Source organism: Salmo salar, chromosome ssa12 (assembly GCF_905237065.1).
Source record: "Salmo salar chromosome ssa12, Ssal_v3.1, whole genome shotgun sequence".
NCBI classification, from domain to species: domain Eukaryota; kingdom Metazoa; phylum Chordata; class Actinopteri; order Salmoniformes; family Salmonidae; genus Salmo; species Salmo salar.
This window is the reverse complement of record NC_059453.1, coordinates 100320606-100345086: the sequence shown is the minus strand read 5'-3', so window position 1 is coordinate 100345086 and position 24481 is coordinate 100320606. Positions and strand designations below refer to the sequence as shown.

Genomic DNA, 24481 nt, shown 5'->3' with positions numbered 1-24481 from the left:
GAGCTGTTGGCCGGGGTAGGGGTAGCCAGGAGGAAAGCATGGCCAGCCATAGAGAAATGCTTATTGAAATTCTCAATTATCGTGGATAATCGTTTTTCCTAGCCACAGTGCAGTGGGCAGCTGGGAGGAGGTGCTCTTATTCAAATCAAATCAAATGTATTTTTATATAGCCCTTCGTACATCAGCTGATATTCTCAAAGTGCTGTACAGAAACCCAGCCTAAAACCCCAAACAGCAAGCAAAGCATGTGAAAGAAGCACGGTGGCTAGGAAAAACTCCCTAGGAAAAACTCCCTAGAAAGGCCAAAAACCTAGGAAGAAACCTAGAGAGGAACCAGGCTATGAGGAGTGGCCAGTCCTCTTCTGGCTGTGCAGGGTGGATATTATAACAGAACATAGTCAAGATGTTAAAATGTTAAAATGTTCATAAATGACCAGCATGGTCAAATAATAATAATCATAGTAGTTGTCGAGGGTGCAACAAGCACGTCCGGTGAACAGGTCAGGGTTCCATAGCCGCAGGCAGAACAGTTGAAACTGGAGCAGCAGCACGGCCAGGTGGACTGGGGACAGCAAGAAGTCATCATACCAGGTAGTCCTGAGGCATGGTCCTAGGGCTCAGGTCCTCCGAGAGAAAGACAGAAAGAGAGAAAGAGAGAATTAGAGAGAGCATATTTAAATACACACAGGACACCGGATAAGACAAGAGAAATACTCCAGATGTAACAGACTGACCCTAGCCCCCCGACACATAAACTACTGCAGCATAAATACTGGAGGCTGAGACAGGAGGGATCAGAAGACACTGTGGCCCCATCCGATAATACCCCCGGACAGGGCCAAACAGGCAGGATATAACCCCACCCACTTTGCCAAAGCACAGCCCCCACACCACTAGAGGGATGTCTCCAACCACCAACTTACCGTCCTAAGACAAGGCCGAGTATAGCCCACAACGATCTCCGCCATGGCACAACCCAAGGGGGGCGCCAACCCAGACAGGAAGACCACGTCAGTGACTCAACCCACTCAAGTGACGCACCCCTCCCATGGACGGCATGGAAGAACACCAGTAGGCCAGTGACTCAGCCCCTGTAAAAGGGTTAGAGGCAGAGAATGCCAGTGGAAAGAGGGGAACCGGCAAGGCAGAGACAGCAAGGGCGGTTCGTTGCTCCAGCCTTTCCGTTCACCTTCACGCTCCTGGGCCAGACTATACTTAATCATAGGACCTACTGAAGAGATAAGTCTTCAGTAAAGACTTAAAGGTTGAGACTGAGTCTGCGTCTCTCACATTGGTAGGCAGACCATTCCATAAAAATGGAGCTCTATAGGAGAAAGCCCTACCTCCAGCCGTTTGCTTAGAAATTCTAGGGACAATTAGGAGGCCTGCGTCTTGTGACCGTAGCGTACGTGTAGGTATGTAGGGCAGGACCAAATCGGAAAGATAAGTAGGAGCAAGCCCATGTAATGCTTTGTAGGTTAGCAGTAAAACCTTGAAATCAACCCTTGCCTTAACAGGAAGCCAGTGTAGGGAGGCTAGCACTGGAGTAATATGATCAAATTTTTGGGTTCTAGTCAGGATTCTAGCAGCCGTATTTAGCACTAACTGAAGTTTATTTAGTGCTTTATCCGGGTAGCCGGAAAGTAGAGCATTGCAGTAGTCCAGCCTAGAAGTAACAAAAGCATGGATTAATTTTTCTGCGTCATTTTTGGACAGAAAATTTCTGATTTTTGCAATGTTACGTAGATGGAAAAAAGCTGTCCTTGAAACAGTCTTGATATGTTCTTCAAAAGAGAGATCAGGGTCCAGAGTAACGCCGAGGTCCTTCACAGTTTTATTTGAGACGACTGTACAACCATCCAGATTAATTGTCAGATTCAACAGAAGATCTCTTTGTTTCTTGGGACCTAGAACAAGCATCTCTGTTTTGTCCGAGTTTAAAAGTAGAAAGTTTGCAGCCATCCACTTCTTTATGTCTGAAACACAGGCTTCTAGTGAGGGCAATTTTGGGGCTTCACCATGTTTCATTGAAATGTACAGCTGTGTGTCGTCCGCATAGCAGTGAAATTTAACATTATGTTTTCGTATGACATCCCCAAGAGGTAAAACATATAGTGAAAACAATAGTGGTCCTAAAACGGAACCTTGAGGAACACCGAAATTTACAATTGATTTGTCAGAAGACAAACCATTCACAGAGACAAACTGATATCTTTCCGACAGATAAGATCTAAACCAGGCCAGAACTTGTCCATGTAGACCAATTTGGGTTTCCAATCTCTCCAAAAGAATGTGGTGATCGATGGTATCAAAAGCAGCACTAAGATCTAGGAGCACGAGGACAGATGCAGAGCCTCGGTCTGACGTCATTAAAAGGTCATTTACCACCTTCACAAGTGCAGTCTCAGTGCTATGATGGGGTCTAAAACCAGACTGAAGCGTTTCGTATACATTGTTTGTCTTCAGGAAGGCAGTGAGTTGCTGTGCAACAGCTTTTTCAAATTTTTTTGAGAGGAATGGAAGATTCGATATAGGCCGATAGTTTTTTATAATTTCTGGATCAAGATTCGGCTTTTTCAAGAGAGGCTTTATTACTGCCACTTTTAGTGAGCTTGGTACACATCCGGTGGATAGAGAGCCGTTTATTATGTTCAACATAGGAGGGCCAAGCACAGGAAGCAGCTCTTTCAGTAGTTTAGTTGGAATAGGGTCCAGTATGCAGCTTGAGGGTTTGGAGGCCATGATTATTTTCATCATTGCGTCAAGAGATATAGTACTAAAACACTTTAGTATCTCCCTTGATCCTAGGTCCTGGCAGAGTTGTGTAGACTCAGGACAATGGAGCTTTGGAGGAATACCCAGATTTAAAGAGGAGTCTGTAATTTGCTTTCTAATGATCATGATCTTTTCCTCAAAGAAGTTCATAAATGTATTACTGCTGAAGTGAAAGCCATCCTCCATTTGCGAAGGCTGCTTTTTAGTTAGCTTTGCGACAGTATCAAAAATAAATTATTTTCCTCAATTAAGTTGGAAAAATAGGATGATCGAGCAGCAGTGAGGGCTCTTCGATACTGCACGGTACTGTCCTTCCAAGCTAGTCGGAAGACCTCCAGTTTGGTGCGGCGCCATTTCAGTTCCAATTTTCTGGAAGCTTGCTTCAGAGCTCGTGTATTTTCTGTATACCAGGGAGCTAGTTTCTTATGACAGATGTTTTTAGTTTTTAGGGGTGCAACTGCATCTAGGGTATTGCGCAAGGTTAAATTGAGTTCCTCGGTTAGGTGGTTAACTGATTTTTGTCCTCTGACGTCCTTGGGTAGGCAGAGGCAGTCTGGAAGGGCATCAAGGAATCTTTGGGTTGTCTGAGAATTTATAGCACGACTTTTAATGCTCCTTGGTTGGGGTCTGAGCAGATTATTTGTTGCAATTGCAAACGTAATAAAATGGTGGTCCGATAGTCCAGGATTATGAGGAAAAACATTTAGATCCACAACATTTATTCCATGGGACAAAACTAGGTCCAGAGTATGACTGTGGCCAGAGACATGTTGGACAAAACCCACTGAGTCGATGATGGCTCCGAAAGCCTTTTGGAGTGGGTCTGTGGACTTTTCCATGTGAATGTTAAAGTCACCAAAAATTAGAATATTATCTGCTATGACTACAAGATCCGATAAGAATTCAGGGAACTCAGTGAGGAACACTGCATATGGCCCAGGAGGCCTGTAAACAGTAGCTATAAAAAGTGAGTGAGTAGGCTGCATAGATTTCATGACTAGAAGCTCAAAAGACGAAAACGTCATTGTTTTTTTTTGGTAAATTGAAATTTGCTATCGTAAATGTTAGCAACACCTCCGCCTTTGCCGGATGCACGGGGGGTATGGTCACTAGTGTAACCAGGGGTGAGGCCTCATTTAACACAGTAAATTCATCAGGCTTAAGCCATGTTTCAGTCAGGCCAATCACATCAAGATTATTATCAGTGATTAGTTCATTGACTATAACTGCCTTGGAAGTGAGGGATCTAACATTAAGTAACCCAATTTTGAGATGTGAGGTATCACAATCTCTTTCAATAATGGCAGGAATGGAGGAGGTCTTTATACTAGTGAGATTGCTAAAGCGAACACCGCCATTTTTAATTTTGCCCAACCTAGATCGAGGCACAGACACCGTCTCAATGGGGAAAGCTGAGCTGACTACGCTGACTGTGCTAGTGGCAGACTCCACTAAGCTGGCAGGCTGGCTAACAGCCTGCTGCCTGGCCTGCACCCTATTTCATTGTGGAGCTAGAGGAGTTAGAGCCCTGTCTATGTTCGTAGATAAGATGAGAGCACCCCTCCAGCTAGGATGGAGTCCGTCACTCCTCAACAGGCCAGGCTTGGTCCTGTTTGTGGGTGAGTCCCAGAAAGAGGGCCAATTATCTACAAATTCTATCTTTTGGGAGGGGCAGAAAACAGTTTTCAACCAGCGATTGAGTTGTGAGACTCTGCTGTAGAGCTCATCACTCCCCCTAACTGGGAGGGGACCAGAGACAATTACTCGATGCCGACACATCTTTCTATCTGATTTACACGCTGAAGCTATGTTGCGCTTGGTGACCTCTGACTGTTTCATCCTAACATCGTTGGTGCCGACATGGATAACAATATCTCTATACTCTCTACACTCGCCAGTTTTAGCTTTAGCCAGCACCGTCTTTAGATTAGCCTTAACGTCAGTAGCCCTGCCCCCTGGTAAACAGTGTATGATCGCTGGATGATTAGTTTTAAGTCTAATACTGCGGGTAATGGAGTCGCCAATGACTAGGGTTTTCAATTTGTCAGAGCTAATGGTGGGAGCCGTCGGCGTCTCAGACCCCACAACGGGAGGAGTAGAGACCAGAGAAGTCTCGGCCTCCGACTCCGACTCGCTTAATGGGGAGAACCGGTTGAAAGTTTCTGTCGGCTGAATAAGCGACACCGGTTGAGCATTCCTACAGCGTTTCCCTCCAGAAGCCATGAGAAAGATGTCCGGCTGCGGGGACCGTGCGAGGGGGTTTATACTAACGTTACTATCTGTACTTACTGGTGGCACAGACGCTGTTTCCTCCTTTCCTACACTGAAATTACCCTTGCCTAACGATCGCGTCTGAAGCTGGGCTTGCAGCACAGCTATCCTTGCCGTAAGGCGATCGTTCTCCTGTATATTATAAGTACAACGACTGCAATTAGAAGGCATCATGTTAATGTTACTTAGCTTCGGCTGTTTGAAGTCCTGACGAACCATGTCCAGATAAAACGTCCGGGGTGAAAAAGTTGAATTAAAAAAGTTGAGTGAGGGAAAAAGTAAAAATATACGGTAATGAAAAAGTAAAAGGTAGCAAAGTAAGATCGGCAACAAAACGCACAGCAGCGTAAACAAGTCTGCAAGTTGTGACTTTACAGGACTAGTGGACTTTAGTGAACTTTTAGGAGTTTGTGGAAGTCCTTCGTCCAAAGTTTATTTTTTATTTGTTATTAACATGATTTAGAGCTTGTAAAGCTGTTCTGAGTCAATGTGGAGGCTATATACAGGGGGTACCGGTACAGAGTCAATGTGGAGACTATATACAGGGGGTACCGGTACAGAGTCAATGTGCATGCGGGGATTCAGGTTAGTCGAGGTAATGTGTACAATAGATAGATAATAAACGGCGAGTAGCAGCAGGGTACGAACTCTGAATCCCGAGTCGCGCAGCGGTCTAAGGCACCGTATCTCAGTGCTAGAGGCGTCACTACAGACCCTGGTTCAATTCCAGGCTGTATCACAACTGGCCGTGATTGGGAGTCCCATATGGCGGTGCACAATTGGCCCAGCGTCGTCCGGGGAAGGCAGTCATTGTAAATAACAATTTGTTCTTATTGACTGACTTGCCTAGTTAAATAGAAAACAAAAGGGGGGGGGGTCAATGTAAATAGTCCGTTGGTCATTTGATTCAGCAGTCTGATGGTTTGGGGGTAGAAGCTGTTAAGGAGCCTTTTGGACTTAGACTTGGCAGAGAGGAGAGTCTATGATTTGGGTGACTGGAGTCTCTGACGATGTTTTGGACCTTCCTCTCCTTGAAAGCGGCAACTCTAGCCTTTTAGCTCGGTGCGGATGTTACCTGTAATCCATGGCTTCTGGTTGGGATATCAGCTTGTTAATGATATTGTCTCGATATCAGTAGCATGTTTGTTTCTATCCTAAATATAACTACAGTAACTCCCATGGAAGTGTTTCGGTTTAGTGCCAGGCTCGCTAGTCTAGTGTTGTCTGCCTGGCTGGAATCACTAACACTACATCATAATGTAATGTCATAGTAATGACATAAGGCTGTTATTAACATGATTTAGAGCTTGTAAAGCTGTTCTGAACCATGTCTGTCAGATCTGCTATTTGTATTTATTATTGATCCCCGTTAGTTCCTGCCAAGGCAGCAGCTACTCTTCCTGGGGTTTATTATGGATCCCCATTAGTTCCTGCCAAGGCAGCAGCTACTCTTCCTGGGGTTTATTATGGATCCCCGTTAGTTCCTGCCAAGGCAGCAGCTACTCTTCCTGGGGTTTATTATGGATCCCCATTAGTTCCTGCCAAGGCAGCAGCTACTTTTCCTGGGGTTTATTATGGATCCTCATTAGTTCCTGCCAAGGCAGCAGCTACTCTTCCTGGGGTTTATTATGGATCCCCATTAGTTCCTGCCAAGGCAGCAGCTACTCTTCCTGGGGTCCAGAAAAACTAAGGCCGTTTATACAATTTTAACAACATTACAATACCTTCAGACTGTGTGCCCTCAGACCACTCCACTATCACATATGTACAATTCAAAATCTATGTGTACGTGTGTGTGTGTGTGTGTGTGTGTGTGTGTGTGTGTGTGTGTGTGTGTGTGTGTGTGTGTGTGTGTGTGTGTGTGTGTGTGTGTGTGTGTGTGTGTGTGTGTGTGTGTGTGTGTGTATGCTCCTATGTTTGTGTTGCTTCTCAGTCCCCACTGATCCATAAGGTGTATTTTTCTCTGTTTTTTAAATCTGATTTTACTGATGGCATGAGTTACTTGATGTGGAATAGAGTTCCATGTAGTCATGGCACCTTCCATAGTCTGTTCTGGACTTGGGGACTGTGAAGAGACCTCTGGTGGCATGTCTTGTGGGGTATGCATGGGTGTCTGAGCTGTGTGCCAGTAGTTTAGATAGACAGCTCGGTGCATTCAGCATGTCAATACCTCTCACAAATACAAGTAGTGATGAAGTCAATCTCTCCTCCACTTTGAGCCAGGAGAGATTGACATGCATATTAATGTTTGCAATGTGGGTACATCCATCCAAGGGCCAGCCGTGCTGCCCTGTTCTGGGCCAATTGCAATTTTCCTAAGTCCCTCTTTGTAGCACCTGACCACACGACTGAACATTATTCCAGGGGCGACAGAACTAGGGTCTGTTGGACCTGCCTTGTTGATAGTGTTGTCAAGAAGGTAGAAACTAGGGCTTGTAGGACCTGCCTTGTTGATAGTGTTGTCAAGAAGGTAGAAACTAGGGCCTGTAGGACCTGCCTTGTTGATAGTGTTGTTAAGGAGGTAGAAACTAGGGCCTGTAGGACCTGCCTTGTTGATAGTGTTGTCAAGAAGGTAGAAACTAGGGCCTGTAGGACCTGCCTTGTTGATAGTGTTGTTAAGGAGGTAGAAACTAGGGCCTGTAGGACCTGCCTTGTTGATAGTGTTGTTAAGAAGGCAGAGCAGCACTTTATCATGGACAGACTCCTCCCCATCTTAGCTACTGTTGTATCAATATGTTTTGACCAAGACAGTTTACAATCCAGGGTTACTCCAAGCAGTTTAGTCACCTCAACTTGCTCAATTTCCACATTATTTATTACAAGATTTAGTTGAGGTTTAGGATTTAGTGAATGATTTGAAAGACTGAAAAAAATCTGAAAACAAAACAAATTTTGGAAACTGAAAACATTTACTGCAAACAATTTCTATTATCCCATCTTAGAAGGTAGAAATTGAGTTATTACTATGGCAATTCATATTATTTTTCCAAAATGAATGATTGTTATATAGTGTGTTAAAAATAACCCCATTTTAGTAATTTCGACAATCCAGCACTGGGTCAATATTGGAAAAACACAGCATTGGGTTAATTCAACCAAGTGGGTTTGGGTTGTGCTCCTTTGGATTAAACACTTCACCCAACTGCTGTAGAGATGGTTGTCCTTCTGGAAGGTTCTCTCATCTCCACAGAGGAACTCTGGAACTCTGTCAGAGTGACCATTGGGTTCTTGGTCACCTCCCTGACCAAGGTCCTTCTCCCCTGATTGCTCAGTTTGGCCGGGCGGCCAGCTCTAGGAAGAGTCCTGGTGGTTCCAAACTTCTTCCATTTAAGAATGATCGAGACCACTGTGTTCTTGGCGACCTTCAATGCTGCAGAAATGTTTTGGTACCCTTCCTCAGATCTGTGCCTCGACACCATCCTATATCGGAGCTCTGCGGAAAATTCCTTTGACCTCATGGCTTGGTTTTTGCACTGTCAACTGTGGGACTTTATATAGACTGGGTTCTTGGCGACCTTCAATGCTTCAGAAATGTTTTGGTACCCTTTCCAAATCAAATCAAATTGTATTTGTCACATGCGCAGAATACAAATGTCACATCCTGACCATAGAAAGCTTTTATTTTCTATGGTAGAGTAGGTCAGGGCATGACAGGGGGTTTTGTCTAGTTCATTTATGTCTATGTGGGGTTTCTAGTTTCTGTATTTCTATGTTGTTGTTTTTGGGGATGATCTCCAATTAGAGGCAGCTGGTCGTGTTGTCTCTAATTGGGGATCATATTTAAGTTGTTGTTTTTCCCACTAGGTTTTGTGGGAGATTATTTTGAGTGAGTGTATGTTGCACGTCTTCGTCACGGTTTGTTGTTTTGTTTATTAGTTTATTTGTATGTCTCGCACAGTTTCACAGTTATAATAAAATGTGGAACCTTGTTCCGCTCCTTCATGCGACAACCGTGACAACAAAAGGTGTAGACCTTACGGCGAAATGCTTACTTACAAGCCCTTAACCAATGCTTTAAGAAGTATTAAGAAAAAATAATTATTGTGTAAAAAATAGAAAATAAAAGTCACAAATAATTAAGCAGCAGCAGTAAAATAACAATAACGATGTTATATACAGGGGGTACCAGTATAGAGTCAATGTGCGGGGGCACCAGTTAGTCTAGGTAATTAAGGTAATATGTACATGTAGGTAGAGTTAAAGTGACTATGCATAGATAATAAACAGAGAGTAGCAGCAGCATAAAAGAGGGGTCTGGGTAGCCCTTTGATTAGCTGTTCAGGAGTCATGTCTTGGTGGTAGAAGCTGGGACAACGCTCCCACGCGCGAGACACACTGGCAACAGCCAGTGAAATAGCAGGGCGGCAAATTCAAAACAACAAAAATCTCATAATTCAAATTTCTCAAACATACAATTATTATATCCCATTTTAAAGATAATCTTCTCATTAATCCAACCACATTGTCCGATTTCAAAAAGGCTTTACGGCGAAAGCATGATGTTAGGACAGCGCCTAAACAAGAAAAACCACACAGCCATTTTCCAAGCAAGGAGAGGCGTCACAAAAAACAGAAATACAGCTAAAATTAATCACTAACCTTTGATGATCTTCATCAGATGACACTCATAGGACTTCATGTTACACAATACATTTATGTTTTGTTCAATCAAGTTCATATTTATATCCATACACCGCATTTTACATTGGCGCGTGATGTTCAGAAATGTTTTGCCTCCCAAAACTTACGGTGAATGAGCACATCAATTTACAAAAATACTCATCATAAACGTTGATAAAATTTACAACAGTTATTGAAAGAATTATAGATACACTTCTCCTTAATGCAACCACTGTGTCAGATTTCAAAATTCGCTTTACGGCGAAAGCACATTGTTCAATATTCTGGGTACAGAGCTTAGCCATCAAAGCAAGCTATACAGTTACCCGCTAAGTTCTGGAGTCAACTAAACTCAGAAATAGTATTATAAATATTCACTTCCCTTTGCTGATCTTCATCGGAATGCACTCCCAGGACTCCCACTTCCACAAGACATTTTTGTTTTGTTCGATAAACTCAATATTTATGTCCAAATACCTCCGTTTTGTTTGCGCGTTCAGATCACTAATCCAAAGGTATAATGCACGAGTGCAAAACCCGAGACGAAAAGTCAAATAGTTCCATTACCGTTTGTAGAAACATGTCAAACGATGTTTACAATCAATCCTTAGGGTCTTTTTAACATAAATCTTCGATAATATTCCAACCGGACAATAGCATATTCATTACAGAGGAAAAAGAAGGAGCGGCGCACCTGCGTGAGAGCGCAGTAAACAACTCACTGGTCCCAGGCTTGAGACAGCTCTTATTCTCTGCCCGGTAACAGTAGAATCATGAAACAAGGTTCTAAAGACTGTTGACATCTAGTGGAAGCCTTAGGAAGTGCAAAATGACTCCACAGACACTGTAGTTTGGAAATGCAATCAGTTGAAAAAACTACAAACCACTTCCTGGTTGGAATTTGTCTCAGGTTTTTGCCAGCCATATGAGTTCTGTTATACTCAAAGACATCATTCAAACAGTTTTAGAAACTTCAGAGTGTTTTCTATCCAAATCTACTAATAATATGCATATCCTATCTTCTGGGCCTGAGTAGCAGGCAGTTTAATTTCGGCACGTCATTCATCTGAATTTCCAAATACTGCCCCCTGCCACTAAAAAGTTAAGAAACCTTTTGGACCTAGACTTGGCGCTCCGTTACCGCTTGCTGTGTGGTAGCAGAGAGAACAGTCTATAACTAGGTTGGCTGGAGTCTTTGACAATTTTAGGGCCTTTCACTGACACTGCCTGGTATAGAGGTCCTGGATGGCAGTCAGCTTAGCCCCAGTGATGTACTGGGCCGTACACACTACCCTCTGTAGTGCCTTGCGGTCAGAGGCTGAGCAATTGCCATACCAGGCAGGGATGCAACCAGTCAGGATGCTCTCGATGTTGCAGCTGTAGAACCTTTTGAGGATCTCAGGACCCATGCCAAATCTTTTCAGTTTCCTGAGGGGGAATAGGCTTTGTCGTGCCCTCTTCACGACTGTTTTGGTGTGTTTGGACCATTCTAGTTTGTTGTTGATGTGGACACCAAGGAACTTGAAGCTCTCAACCTGCTCCACTACAGCCCCGTCTATGAGAATGGGGGCGTGCTCGGTTCTCCTTTTCCTGTAGTCCACAATCACCTCCTTATTCTTGGTTACGTTGAGGGATAGGTTGTTATTCTGGCACCACCTGGCCAGGTCTCTGACCTCCTCCCTATAGGCTGTCTCGTCGTTGTCGGTGATCAGGCTGTTGTGTCATCTGCTAACTTAATGATGGTGTTGGAGTCATGCCTGGCCATGCAGTCGTGGGTGAACAGGGAGTACAGGAGGGGACTGAGCATGCAACCCTGTGGAGCTCCAGTGTTGAGGATCAGCGAGGCAGATGTGTTGCTACCTACCCTCACCACCTGGGGGCGGCCCGTCAGGAAGTCCAGGATCCAGTTGCAGAGGGAGGTGTTCAGTCCCAGGATCCTTAGCTTATTGATGAGCTTTGAGGGCACTATGGTGTTGAACGCTGAGCTGTAGTCAATGGAGATTGCATCATCTGTGGATCTGTTTGGGCGGTATGCAAATTGGAGTGGGTCTAGTGTTTATGGGGTAATGGTGTCGATGTGAGCCATGACCAGCCTTTCAAAGCACTTCATGGCTACGGACGTGAGTGCTACGGGTCTGTAGTCATTTAGGCAGGTTGCCTTTGTGTTCTTGGGCATAGGGACTATGGTGGTCTGCTTAAAACATGTTGGTATTAGACTCAATCAGGGACATGTTGAAAATGTCAGTGAAGACACCTGCCAGTTGGTCAGTGCATGCTTTGAGCATACGTCCTGGTAATCAGTCTGGCCCCGCAGCCTTGTGTATGTTGACCTGTTTAAAGGTCTTACTCACGTCGGCTACGGAGAGCGTGATGACACAGTCGTCCTGATGCTCTCATGCATGCCTCAGGCTCCTGTCACTGGGCAGGTCGTGGCTGTGCTTCCCTCTGTAATAGTTTGCAAGTCCTGCCACATCTGACGAGCGTCAGAGCCGGTGTAGTATGACTCAGTCTTGGCCCTGTATTGACGCTTTGCCTGTTTGATGGTTCGTCGCAGGGCATAGCAGGATTTCTTGTAAGCTTCCGGGTTAGAGTCCCGCACCTTCAAAGCGGCAGCTCTACCCTTTAGCTCAGTGCGAATGTTGCCTGTAATCCATGGTTTCTGGTTGGGGTATGTACGTACAGTCACTGTGGGGACGACGTCCTCGATACACTTATTGATGAAGCCAGTGACTGATGTGGTGTACTCCTCAATGCCATCGGAAGAATCCCGTAACATGTTCCAGTCTGTGCGAAAAACAGTCCTGTAGTTTAGCATCTGCTTCATCTGACCACTTTTTTATAGATCGAGTCACTGGTGCTTCATGCTTTAATTTTTGCTTGTAAGCCGGAATCAGTGTATATGTGTATATAGTCTGTGTGTCTCTGTATATATGTTCGTCTGTGTGTCTGTATATATACTGCTCAAAAAAATAAAGGGAACACTTAAACAACAAATCTTAGATCTGAATGAAATAAATAATCTTATTAAATACTTTTTTCTTTACATAGTTGAATGTGCTGACAACAAAATCACACAAAAATAATCAATGGAAATCCAATTTATCAACCCATGGAGGTCTGGATTTGGAGTCACACTCAAAATTAAAGTGGAAAACCACACTACAGGCTGATCCAACTTTGATGTAATGTCCTTAAAACAAGTCAAAATGAGGCTCAGTAGAGTGTGTGGCCTCCACGGCCGGTATGACCTCCCTCCAACGCCTGGGCATGCTCCTGATGAGGTGGCGGATGGTCTCCTGAGGGATCTCCTCCCAGACCTGGACTAAAGCATCCGCCAACTCCTGGACAGTCTGTGGTGCAACGTGGCGTTGGTGGATGGAGCGAGACATGATGTCCCAGATGTGCTCAATTGGATTCAGGTCTGGGGAACGGGCGGGCCAGTCCATAGCATCAATGCCTTCCTCTTGCAGGAACTGCTGACACACTCCAGCCACATGAGGTCTAGCATTGTCTTGCATTAGGAGGAACCCAGGGCCAACCACACCAGCATATGGTCTCACAAGGGGTCTGAGGATCTCATCTCGGTACCTAATGGCAGTCAGGCTACCTCTGGCGAGCACATGGAGGGCTGTGCGGCCCCCCCAAAGAAATGCCACCCCACACCATGACTGACCCACTGTCAAACCGTTCATGCTGGAGGATGTTGCAGGCAGCAGAACGTTCTCCATGGCGTCTCCAGACTCTGTCACATGTGTCACATGTGCTCAGTGTGAACCTGCTTTCATCTGTGAAGAGCACAGGGCGCCAGTGGCGAATTTGCCAATCTTGGTGTTCTCTGGCAAATGCCAAACGTCCTGCACGGTGTTGGGCTGTAAGCACAACCCCCACCTGTGGACGTCGGGCCCTCATACCACCCTCATGGAGTCTGTTTCTGACCGTTTGAGCAGACACATGCACATTTGTGGCCTGCTGGAGGTCATTTTGCAGGGCTCTGGCAGTGCTCCTCCTGCTCCTCCTTGCACAAAGGCAGAGGTAGCAGTCCTGCTGCTGGGTTGTTGCCCTCCTACGGCCTCCTCCACGTCTCCTGATGTACTGGCCTGTCTCCTGGTAGCGCCTCCATGCTCTGGACACTACACTGACAGACACAGCAAACCTTCTTGCCACAGCTCGCATTGATGTGCCATCCTGGATGAGCTGCACTACCTGAGCCACTTGTGTGGGTTGTAGACTCCGCCTCATGCTACCACTAGAGTGAAAGCACCGCCAGCATTCAAAAGTGACCAAAACATCAGCCAGGAAACATAGGAACTGAGAAGTGGTCTGTGGTCCCTACCTGCAGAACCACTCCTTTATTGGGGGTGTCTTGCTAATTGCCTATAATTTCCACCTGTTGTCTATTCCATTTGCACAACAGCATGTGAAATTCATTGTCAATCAGTGTTGCTTCCTAAGTGGACAGTTTGATTTCACAGAAGTGTGATTGACTTGGACTTACATTGTGTTGTTTAAGTGTTCCCTTTATTTTTTTGAGCAGTGTATGTTAGTTTGTGTGGGTGAGCAGTCAGCCACGGCAGGAAGGTGTCGTGTCCTGGCTGAGGGTATGTCCTAAATGACACCCCATTCCCTGTGTAGTGCACTAATTCTGACCCGGGGGGCCTTGGGAAATAAGGAATAGGGTTCCTAAAGGTTTGCGGGCATACTGTTTGTAGCAGTCTGTAGCAGTCTGTAGCAGTCTGTAGCAGTCTGTAGCAGTCTGTAGTAGTCTGTAGCAGTCTGTAGCAGTCTGTAGTAGTCTGTAGCAGTCTGTAGTAGTCTGTAGCAGTCTGTAGCAGTCTGTAGCAGTCTGTAGCAGTCTGTAGCAGTCTGTAGTAGTCTGTAGCAGTCTGTAGCAGTCTGTAGCAGTCTGTAGTAGTCTGTAGCAGTCTGTAGTAGTCTGTAGCTGTCTGTAGCTGTCTGTAGCAGTCTGTAGCAGTCTGCAGCAGTATGTAGCAGTCTGTAGCAGTCTGTAGTAGTCTGTAGCAGTCTGTAGCAGTCTGTAGTAGTCTGTAGCAGTCTGTAGCAGTCTGTAGTAGTCTGTAGTAGTCTGTAGCAGTCTGTAGCAGTCTGTAGTAGTCTGTAGCAGTCTGTAGCAGTCTGTAGTAGTCTGTAGCAGTCTGTAGCAGTCTGTAGTAGTCTGTAGCAGTCTGTAGCAGTCTGTAGTAGTATGTAGCAGTCTGTAGTAGTCTGTAGTAGTGTGTAGCCGTCTGTAGCAGTCTGTAGCAGTCTGTAGCAGTCTGTAGTAGTCTGTAGCAGTCTGTAGCAGTCTGTAGCAGTCTGTAGTAGTCTGTAGCAGTCTGTAGTAGTCTGTAGTAGTGTGTAGCCGTCTGTAGCAGTCTGTAGCAGTCTGTAGCAGTCTGTAGTAGTCTGTAGTAGTGTGTAGCCGTCTGTAGCAGTCTGTAGCAGTCTGTAGCAGTCTGTAGTAGTCTGTAGTAGTCTGTAGTAGTCTGTAACAGTCTGTAGTAGTCTGTAGTAGTCTGTAGTAGTCTGTAGTAGTCTGTAGTAGTCTGTAGTAGTCTGTAACAGTCTGTAGTAGTCTGTAGTAGTCTGTAGCAGTCTGTAGTAGTCTGTAGCAGTCTGTAGTAGTCTGTAGTAGTCTGTAGCAGTAGGTTGTCTGTGAACCTATGTGTTGAGACAGGAGGTGGGTGATAATATCAGTGTAGAGTATAGCCAGAGTATAGGGCTCTTTCAAACTAATATGAAATACAAGACTAATCCTACTGTCTCTAATGTCTAATCCTACTGTCTCTAATGTCTAATCCTACTGTCTCTAATGTCTAATCCTACTGTCTCTAATGTCTAATCCTACTGTCTCTAATGTCTAATCCTACTGTCTCTAATGTCTAATCCTACTGTCTCTAATGTCTAATCCTACTGTCTCTAATGTCTAATCCTACTGTCTCTAATGTCTAATCCTACTGTCTCTAATGTCTAATCCTACTGTCTCTAATGTCTAATCCTACTGTCTCTAATGTCTAATCCTACTGTCTCTAATGTCTAATCCTACTGTCTCTAATGTCTAATCCTACGGTCTCTAATGTCTAATCCTACTGTCTCTAATGTCTAATCCTACTGTCTCTAATGTCTAATCCTACTGTCTCTAATGTCTAATCCTACAGTCTCTAATGTCTAATCCTACTGTCTCTAATGTCTAATCCTACTGTCTCTAATGTCTAATCCTACTGTCTCTAATGTCTAATCCTACTGTCTCTAATGTCTAATCCTACTGTCTCTAATGTCTAATCATACTGTCTCTAATGTCTAATCCTACTGTCTCTAATGTATAATCCTACTGTCTCTAATGTCTAATCCTACTGTCTCTAATGTCTAATCCTACTGTCTCTAATGTCTAATCCTACTGTCTCTAATGTCTAATCCTACTGTCTCTAATGTCTAATCCTACTGTCTCTAATGTCTAATCCTACTGTCTCTAATGACTAATCCTACTGTCTCTAATGTCTAATCCTACTGTCTCTAATGTCTAATCCTACTGTCTCTAATGTCTAATCCTACTGTCTCTAATGTCTAATCCTACTGTCTCTAATGTCTAATCCTACTGTCTCTAATGTCTAATCCTACTGTCTCTAATGTCTAATCCTACTGTCTCTAATGTCTAATCCTACTGTCTCTAATGTCTAATCCTACTGTCTCTAATGTCTAATCCTACTGTCTCTAATGTCTAATCCGAATGTCTCTAATGTCTAATCCGAATGTCTCTAATGTCTAATCCGAATGTCTCTAATGTCTAATCCGAATGTCTCTAATGTCTAATCCTACTGTCTCTAATGTCTAATCCTACTGTCTCTAATGTCTAATCCTACTGTCTCTAATGTCTAATCCGAATGTCTCTAATGTCTAATCCGAATGTCTCTAATGTCTAATCCTACTGTCTCTAATGTCTAATCCTACTGTCTCTAATGTCTAATCCTACTGTCTCTAATGTCTAATCCTACTGTCTCTAATGTCTAATCCTACTGTCTCTAATGTCTAATCCTACTGTCTCTAATGTCTAATCCTACTGTCTCTAATGTCTAATCCTACTGTCTCTAATGTCTAATCCTACTGTCTCTAATGTCTAATCCTACTGTCTCTAATGTCTAATCCTACTGTCTCTAATGTCTAATCCTACTGTCTCTTATGTCTAATCCTACTGTCTCTAATGTCTAATCCTACTGTCTCTAATGTCTAATCCGAATGTCTCTAATGTCTAATCCGAATGTCTCTAATGTCTAATCCGACTGTCTCTAATGTCTAATCCGACTGTCTCTAATGTCTAATCCTACTGTCTCTAATGTCTTACTAAACTGGTTTGTCCTAAAGGAGCCAAGAAGAGCTGTGACAGAGGAGGAGATGAGGAGGAGGAGGAAGACTCCAGAAGAACAAGCCTGAAAGATGAAGAGGAGAGGGAGGAGTGGGAGGAGAAGAGGGAGGAGAGAGAAGAGGTTTTGGAAGAGACAGAGGAGAGTGAGGAGACAACGGAAACACCTGGCCATACCTCTGATGGGTTTAGAGGAGAGGTAAGTCAAGAGATGTGTCTATCTGTCTGTCAATCAATAATACCTTCACTAGAACCTTCACTAGAACCTTCACTAGACCCTTCACTAGACCCTTCACTAGACCCTTCACTAGAACCTTCACTAGACCCTTCACTAGAACCTTCACTAGACCCTTCACTAGAACCTTCACTAGAACCTTCACTAGAACCTTCACTAGACCCTTCACTAGAACCTTCACTAGACCCTTCACTAGAACCTTCACTAGAACCTTCACTAGACCCTTCACTAGAACCTTCACTAGAACCTTCACTAGAACCTTCACTAGAACCTTCACTAGACCCTTCACTAGACCCTTCACTAGAACCTTCACTAGAACCTTCACTAGACCCTTCACTAGACCCTTCACTAGAACCTTCACTAGACCCTTCACTAGAACCTTCACTAGAACCTTCACTAGACCCTTCACTAGAACCTTCACTAGAACCTTCACTAGAACCTTCACTAGACCTTAACGCTGCTGACACCTGTATGAAACAAAAGCAACATCTCTCCCACACAGACACGCAGTATAATCAACAGACATCTCACAGACACGCAGTATAATCAACAGACATCTCACAGACACGCAGTATAATCAACAGACATCTCACAGACACGCAGTATAATCAACAGACATCTCACAGACACGCAGTATAATCAACAGACATCTCACAGACACGCAGTATAATCAACAGACATCTCACAGACACGCAGTATAATCAACAGACATCTCACAGACACGCAGTATAATCAACAGACATCTCACAGACACGCAGTATAATCAACAGACATCTCACAGACACGCAGTATAATCAACATACATCTCACAGACACGCAGTATAATCAACAGACATCTCACAGACACGCAGTATAATCAACAGACATCTCACAGACACGCAGTATAATCAACAGACATCTCACAGACACGCAGTATAATCAACAGACATCTCACAGACACGCAGTATAATCAACAGACATCTCACAGACACGCAGTATAATCAACAGACATCTCACAGACACGCAGTATAATCAACAGACATCTCACAGACACGCAGTACAATCAACAGACATCTCACAGACACGCAGTATAATCAACAGACATCTCACAGACACGCAGTATAATCAACAGACATCTCACAGACACGCAGTATAATCAACAGACATCTCACAGACACGCAGTATAATCAACAGACATCTCACAGACACGCAGTATAATCAACAGACATCTCACAGACACGCAGTATAATCAACAGACATTTCACAGACACGCAGTATAATCAACAGACATCTCACAGACACGGAGTTACATTTTCCATTACAACATGGGGACTGGCTGGTCTAGGGTTAAAGCTTCCATGATTTTCTCTATTTTTGCTGATTTTTGTATACTGAATGTTATCAGATCTTCAAATCAAATTTATTCATAAAGCCCTTCTTGCATCAGCTGATATCTCAAAGTGCTGTACAGAAACCCAGCCTAAAACCCCCCAAACAGCAAGCAATGCAGGTGTAGAAGCACGGTGGCTAGGAAAAACTCCCTAGAAAGGCCAGAACCTAGGAAGAAACCTAGAGAGGAACCAGGCTATGAGGGGTGGCTAGGAAAAACTCCCTAGAAAGGCCAGAACCTAGGAAGAAACCTAGAGAGGAACCAGGCTATGAGGGGTGGCCAGTCCTCCTCTGGTTGTGCCGGGTGGTGTAAGGCTCGGGCGTCGTAGTGAGGAATCAAACGCAGGAAGCAGCGAGCACAGGGTAGTGGCTTTTAATAGTTGAAACAGGCGAGCACACACAAGCCACCCCAAACAGCGAAATAATGCGCACACAGAGAGAGAGAGAGAGAGAGAGAGAGAGAGAGAGAGAGAGAGAGAGAGAGAGAGAGAGAGAGAATTAGAGAGAGCATACTTAAATTCACACAGGACACCGGATAAGACAGGAGAATTACTCCAGATATAACAGACTGAACCTAGCCCCCCGACTCTACCCTTTCTGATATTTCTTAATTTTTATTTTTGGATTATGTTGGTTTTGTATTGTATTGTTTTCTAGGTATTATTCCTGCACTGTTGAAGCTAGAAACACAAGCATTTCACTGCACCTGCGATAACATCTGCAAATATGACCAACAAACTTTGACTTGATTTTGATAAAGAGATATGTTTGATATTTGGGACACATCTCTGGGTCAGTCTGGGTTAGTAGACTATCTATTTGGGACACAGCTCTGGGTCAGTCTGGGTTAGTAAACTATCTATTTGGGACACAGCTCTGGGTCAGTCTGGGTTAGTAAACTATCTATTTGGGACACAGCTCTGGGTCAGTCTGGGTTAGTAGACTATCTATTTGGGACACAGCTCTGGGTCAGTCTGGGTTAGTAGACTATCTATTTGGGACACAGCTCTGGGTCAGTCTGGGTTAGTAGACGATCTATTTGGGACACAGCTCTGGGTCAGTCTGGGTTAGTAGACTATCTATTTGGGACACAGCTCTGGGTCAGTCTGGGTTAGTAGACTATCTATTTGGGACACAGCTCTGGGTCAGTCTGGGTTAGTAGACGATCTATTTGGGACACAGCTCTGGGTCAGTCTGGGTTAGTAAACTATCTATTTGGGACACAGCTCTGGGTCAGTCTGGGTTAGTAAACTATCTATTTGGGACACAGCTCTGGGTCAGTCTGGGTTAGTAGACGATCTATTTGGGACACAGCTCTGGGTCAGTCTGGGTTAGTAGACGATCTATTTGGGACACAGCTCTGGGTCAGTCTGGGTTAGTAGACGATCTATTTGGGACACAGCTCTGGGTCAGTCTGGGTTAGTAGACTATCTATTTGGGACACAGCTCTGGGTCAGTCTGGGTTAGTAGACTATCTATTTGGGACACAGCTCTGGGTCAGTCTGGGTTAGTAGACGATCTATTTGGGACACAGCTCTGGGTCAGTCTGGGTTAGTAGACGATCTATTTGGGACACAGCTCTGGGTCAGTCTGGGTTAGTAGACGATCTATTTGGGACACAGCTCTGGGTCAGTCTGGGTTAGTAAACTATCTATTTGGGACACAGCTCTGGGTCAGTCTGGGTTAGTAAACTATCTATTTGGGACACAGCTCTGGGTCAGTCTGGGTTAGTAGACGATCTATTTGGGACACAGCTCTGGGTCAGTCTGGGTTAGTAGACGATCTATTTGGGAGACAGCTCTGGGTCAGTCTGGGTTAGTAGACGATCTATTTGGGACACAGCTCTGGGTCAGTCTGGGTTAGTAGACGATCTATTTGGGACACAGCTCTGGGTCAGTCTGGGTTAGTAAACTATCTATTTGGGACACAGCTCTGGGTCAGTCTGGGTTAGTAGACTATCTATTTGTCTATCTGATGGTCTGTCTGTTTGGTCCTTCTTAAACTATCCAAGACATTGTGGAGCTACTAGAATGACCGGGAACTGATACTTCTCTCTCTGACAGGATGAAGCAGATTCCCGTCACAGCATCTGGACATCGCTGCCACTTTACCGTCGTCTATATCAGACACCAACCAACGTGTCTCACACACTTTCGAAGGCCACTCAGCAACAGATCAACTTAACTTCAGGAAAAGATCCGTCGTATAACCTACAGACCAACTGTTCCAATGCCCCTGAACCCACCGTGTGCTGTAGCACCCCAGCCTTTAGTGATACCAGCATCTTCAGCAGATCACAGATTTTGCCTAAGACAGAGACAAACTGTGTCCTCCCCTCCAAACTACTTCAGAGCCACAGTGAGACTAACATGGTATATACGAATGTGAGTAGGGCAGGACAGACACACCCCTTCCCTACAGTAGACTGTTTGAGCAGGTTTAGGGCCCCTACAGCACAGTGTGTGAGCAGGTTTAGGGCCCCTACAGCACAGTGTGTGAGCAGGTTTAGGGCCCCTACAACAGAGTGTGTGAGCAAGTTTAGGGCCCCTACAGTAGACTGTTTGAGCAGGGTTAGGGCCCCTAGAGTAGACTGTGTGAGCAGGGTTAGGGCCCCTATAACAGAGTGTGTGAGCAGGGTTAGGGCCCCTACAGTAGACTGTGTGAGCAGGGTTAGGGCCCCTACAGCAGAGTGTGTGAGCAGGTTTAGGGCCCCTACAGTAGACTGTTGGAGCAGGGTTAGGGCCCCTACAATCGAGTGTGTGAGCAGGTTTAGGGCCCCTACAGTAGACTGTTTGAGCAGGGTTAGGGCCCCTACAGCAGAGTGTGTGAGCAGGGTTGGGGCCCCTATAGCAGACTGTGTGAGCAGGGTCGGGGGAGTGCAGAGTAGTAGCCTGGAGGACCAAGAGGACAGTAGCAGTAGTGATGATGAAGGGAAACTGATCATTGAGCTTTAGACAGTTAGATTTCCTAAATGGAATACAGACAGACTGGAAGAGGGGAGGAGGGGAGGAGGGGAGGAGGGAGGAGAGGTGGAGGGAGGAGAGGAGGGGAGGAGGGGAGGAGGGAGGAGGGAGGAGAGGAGGGGAGGAGGGGAGGAGGGGTGGAGGGAGGAGGGAGGAGAGGAGGGGAGGAGGGGAGGAGGGAGGAGGGGTGGAGGGGTGGAGGGAGGGAGGAGAGGAGGGGTGGAGGGGAGGAGGGGTGGAGGGAGGAGAGGGAGGACAGGAGGGGAGTAGGGGTGGAGGGAGGGAGGAGAGGGAGGACAGGAGAGGAGGGAGGGAGGAGAGAAGGGGAGGGTAGAGGGTAAAGGGAGGAGAGGAATGGAGGAGGGGAAGAGGGGAGGAGGAGAGGAGGGGAGGAGGGGAGGAGGGGAGGAGGAGAGGAACATGGAGAGGAACATGGAGAGGGAAGAAGAGGGGAGGAGAAGAAGAGGAGCTAGCCTGAGGAACACTGGCTGGGGTGGAGAACAGGACCATGGGTCATATACAGGACCAAGGGTCATATACAGGACCGTGGGTCATATACAGGACCGTGGGTCATATACAGGGCCGAGGGTCATATACAGGACCGTTGGTCATATACAGGACCGTGGGTCATATACAGGACCGTGGGTCATATACAGGGCCGTGGGTCATATACAGGGCCGTGGGTCATATACAGGGCCGTGGGTCACATACAGGACCGTGGGTCATATACAGGACCGTGGGTCATATACAGGGCCGTGGGTCATATACAGGGCCGTGGGTCATATACAGGACCGTGGGTCATATACAGGGCCGTGGGTCATATACAGGACCGTGGGTCATATACAGGGCCGTGGGTCACAGGAGAAACTGATAGAGGATCGAACTGTACATTAATAAACATCTTGTTTTATGGGAATTAACCTGGAGTGCCATATGTTGTATATAAGTGACAGAAAAGCATTTGATTTAATCAGTATAGTGTACATTGTTTGATGTTATTTTTCAGATGTTTTTCAGATGTTTTATAAAAAATAAAAGTTGGATAAAATTGTATCAGAAACCTCCTTCAGCTGCTCTAGACTCTCATTTACTGTCTTTATTGTATTTTTATTTCACCTTTATTTAACCAGGTATTTATATATTATATATATAACCCTTTATTTAACCAGGTATTTATATATTATATATATAACCCTTTATTTAACCAGGTATTTATATATTATATATATAACCCTTTATTTAACCAGGTATTTATATATTATATATATAACCCTTTATTTAACCAGGTATTTATATATTATATATATATAACCCTTTATTTAACCAGGTATTTATATATTATATATATAACCCTAACCCTTTATTTAACCAGGTATTTATATATTATATATATCCCTTTATTTAACCAGGTATTTATATATTATATATATAACCCTTTATTTAACCAGGTATTTATATATTATATATATATAACCCTTTATTTAACCAGGTATTTATATATTATATATATAACCCTAACCCTTTATTTAACCTGGTATTTATATATTATATATATAACCCTTTATTTAACCAGGTATTTATATATTATATATATATAACCCTTTATTTAACCAGGTATTTATATATTATATATATATATATATATAACCCTTTATTTAACCAGGTATTTATATATTATATATATATAACCCTTTATTTAACCAGGTATTTATATATTATATATATAACCCTTTATTTAACCAGGTATTTATATATTATATATATATATATAACCCTTTATTTAACCAGGTATTTATATATTATATATATAACCCTTTATTTAACCAGGTATTTATATATTATATATATAACCCTTTATTTAACCAGGTATTTATATATTATATATATAACCCTTTATTTAACCAGGTATTTATATATTATATATATAACCCTTTATTTAACCAGGTATTTATATATTATATATATATATAACCCTTTATTTAACCAGGTATTTATATATTATATATATAACCCTAACCCTTTATTTAACCAGGTATTTATATATTATATATATCCCTTTATTTAACCAGGTATTTATATATTATATATATAACCCTTTATTTAACCAGGTATTTATATATTATATATATATAACCCTTTATTTAACCAGGTATTTATATATTATATATATAACCCTAACCCTTTATTTAACCTGGTATTTATATATTATATATATAACCCTTTATTTAACCAGGTATTTATATATTATATATATATAACCCTTTATTTAACCAGGTATTTATATATTATATATATATATAACCCTTTATTTAACCAGGTATTTATATATTATATATATATAACCCTTTATTTAACCAGGTATTTATATATTATATATATAACCCTTTATTTAACCAGGTATTTATATATTATATATATATATATAACCCTTTATTTAACCAGGTATTTATATATTATATATATAACCCTTTATTTAACCAGGTATTTATATATTATATATATAACCCTTTATTTAACCAGGTATTTATATATTATATATATAACCCTTTATTTAACCAGGTATTTATATATTATATATATAACCCTTTATTTAACCAGGTATTTATATATTATATATATAACCCTAACCCTTTATTTAACCAGGTAGGCCAGTTGAGAACAAGTTCTCATTTACAACTGCGACCTGGCCAAGATAAAGCAAAGCAGTTCGACAACATACAACAACACAGAGTTACACATGGAATAACCAAAACATACAGTCAATAACACAATAGGAACGTCTATATACAGTGTGTGTAAATGGCGTGAGGAGGTAAAGGCAATAAATAGGACGTAGTAGCGAAGTGTATGAATGATATTAGTCCTTAATAACATTATTAGAGATTGAATGACGTT

The 24481-nt window shown here is 43.5% G+C and overlaps 1 protein-coding gene across 2 annotated transcripts in view; it reads left to right on the top strand.

Moving 5' to 3' along the window:
- Positions 1 to 21635, top strand: part of znf831 (zinc finger protein 831) — a 109871-nt gene extending 88236 nt beyond the window's left edge. For both annotated transcript variants that reach the window (XM_045691999.1, XM_045692000.1), the window contains 2 exons: positions 17023 to 17219; positions 20687 to 21635. In XM_045691999.1, coding sequence (XP_045547955.1) covers positions 17023 to 17219; positions 20687 to 21577 — 1088 coding nt within the window. In that variant the 3' untranslated portion in view covers positions 21578 to 21635. The remainder of the gene's footprint in view (positions 1 to 17022; positions 17220 to 20686) is intronic.
- Positions 21636 to 24481: the final 2846 nt, after the last annotated feature.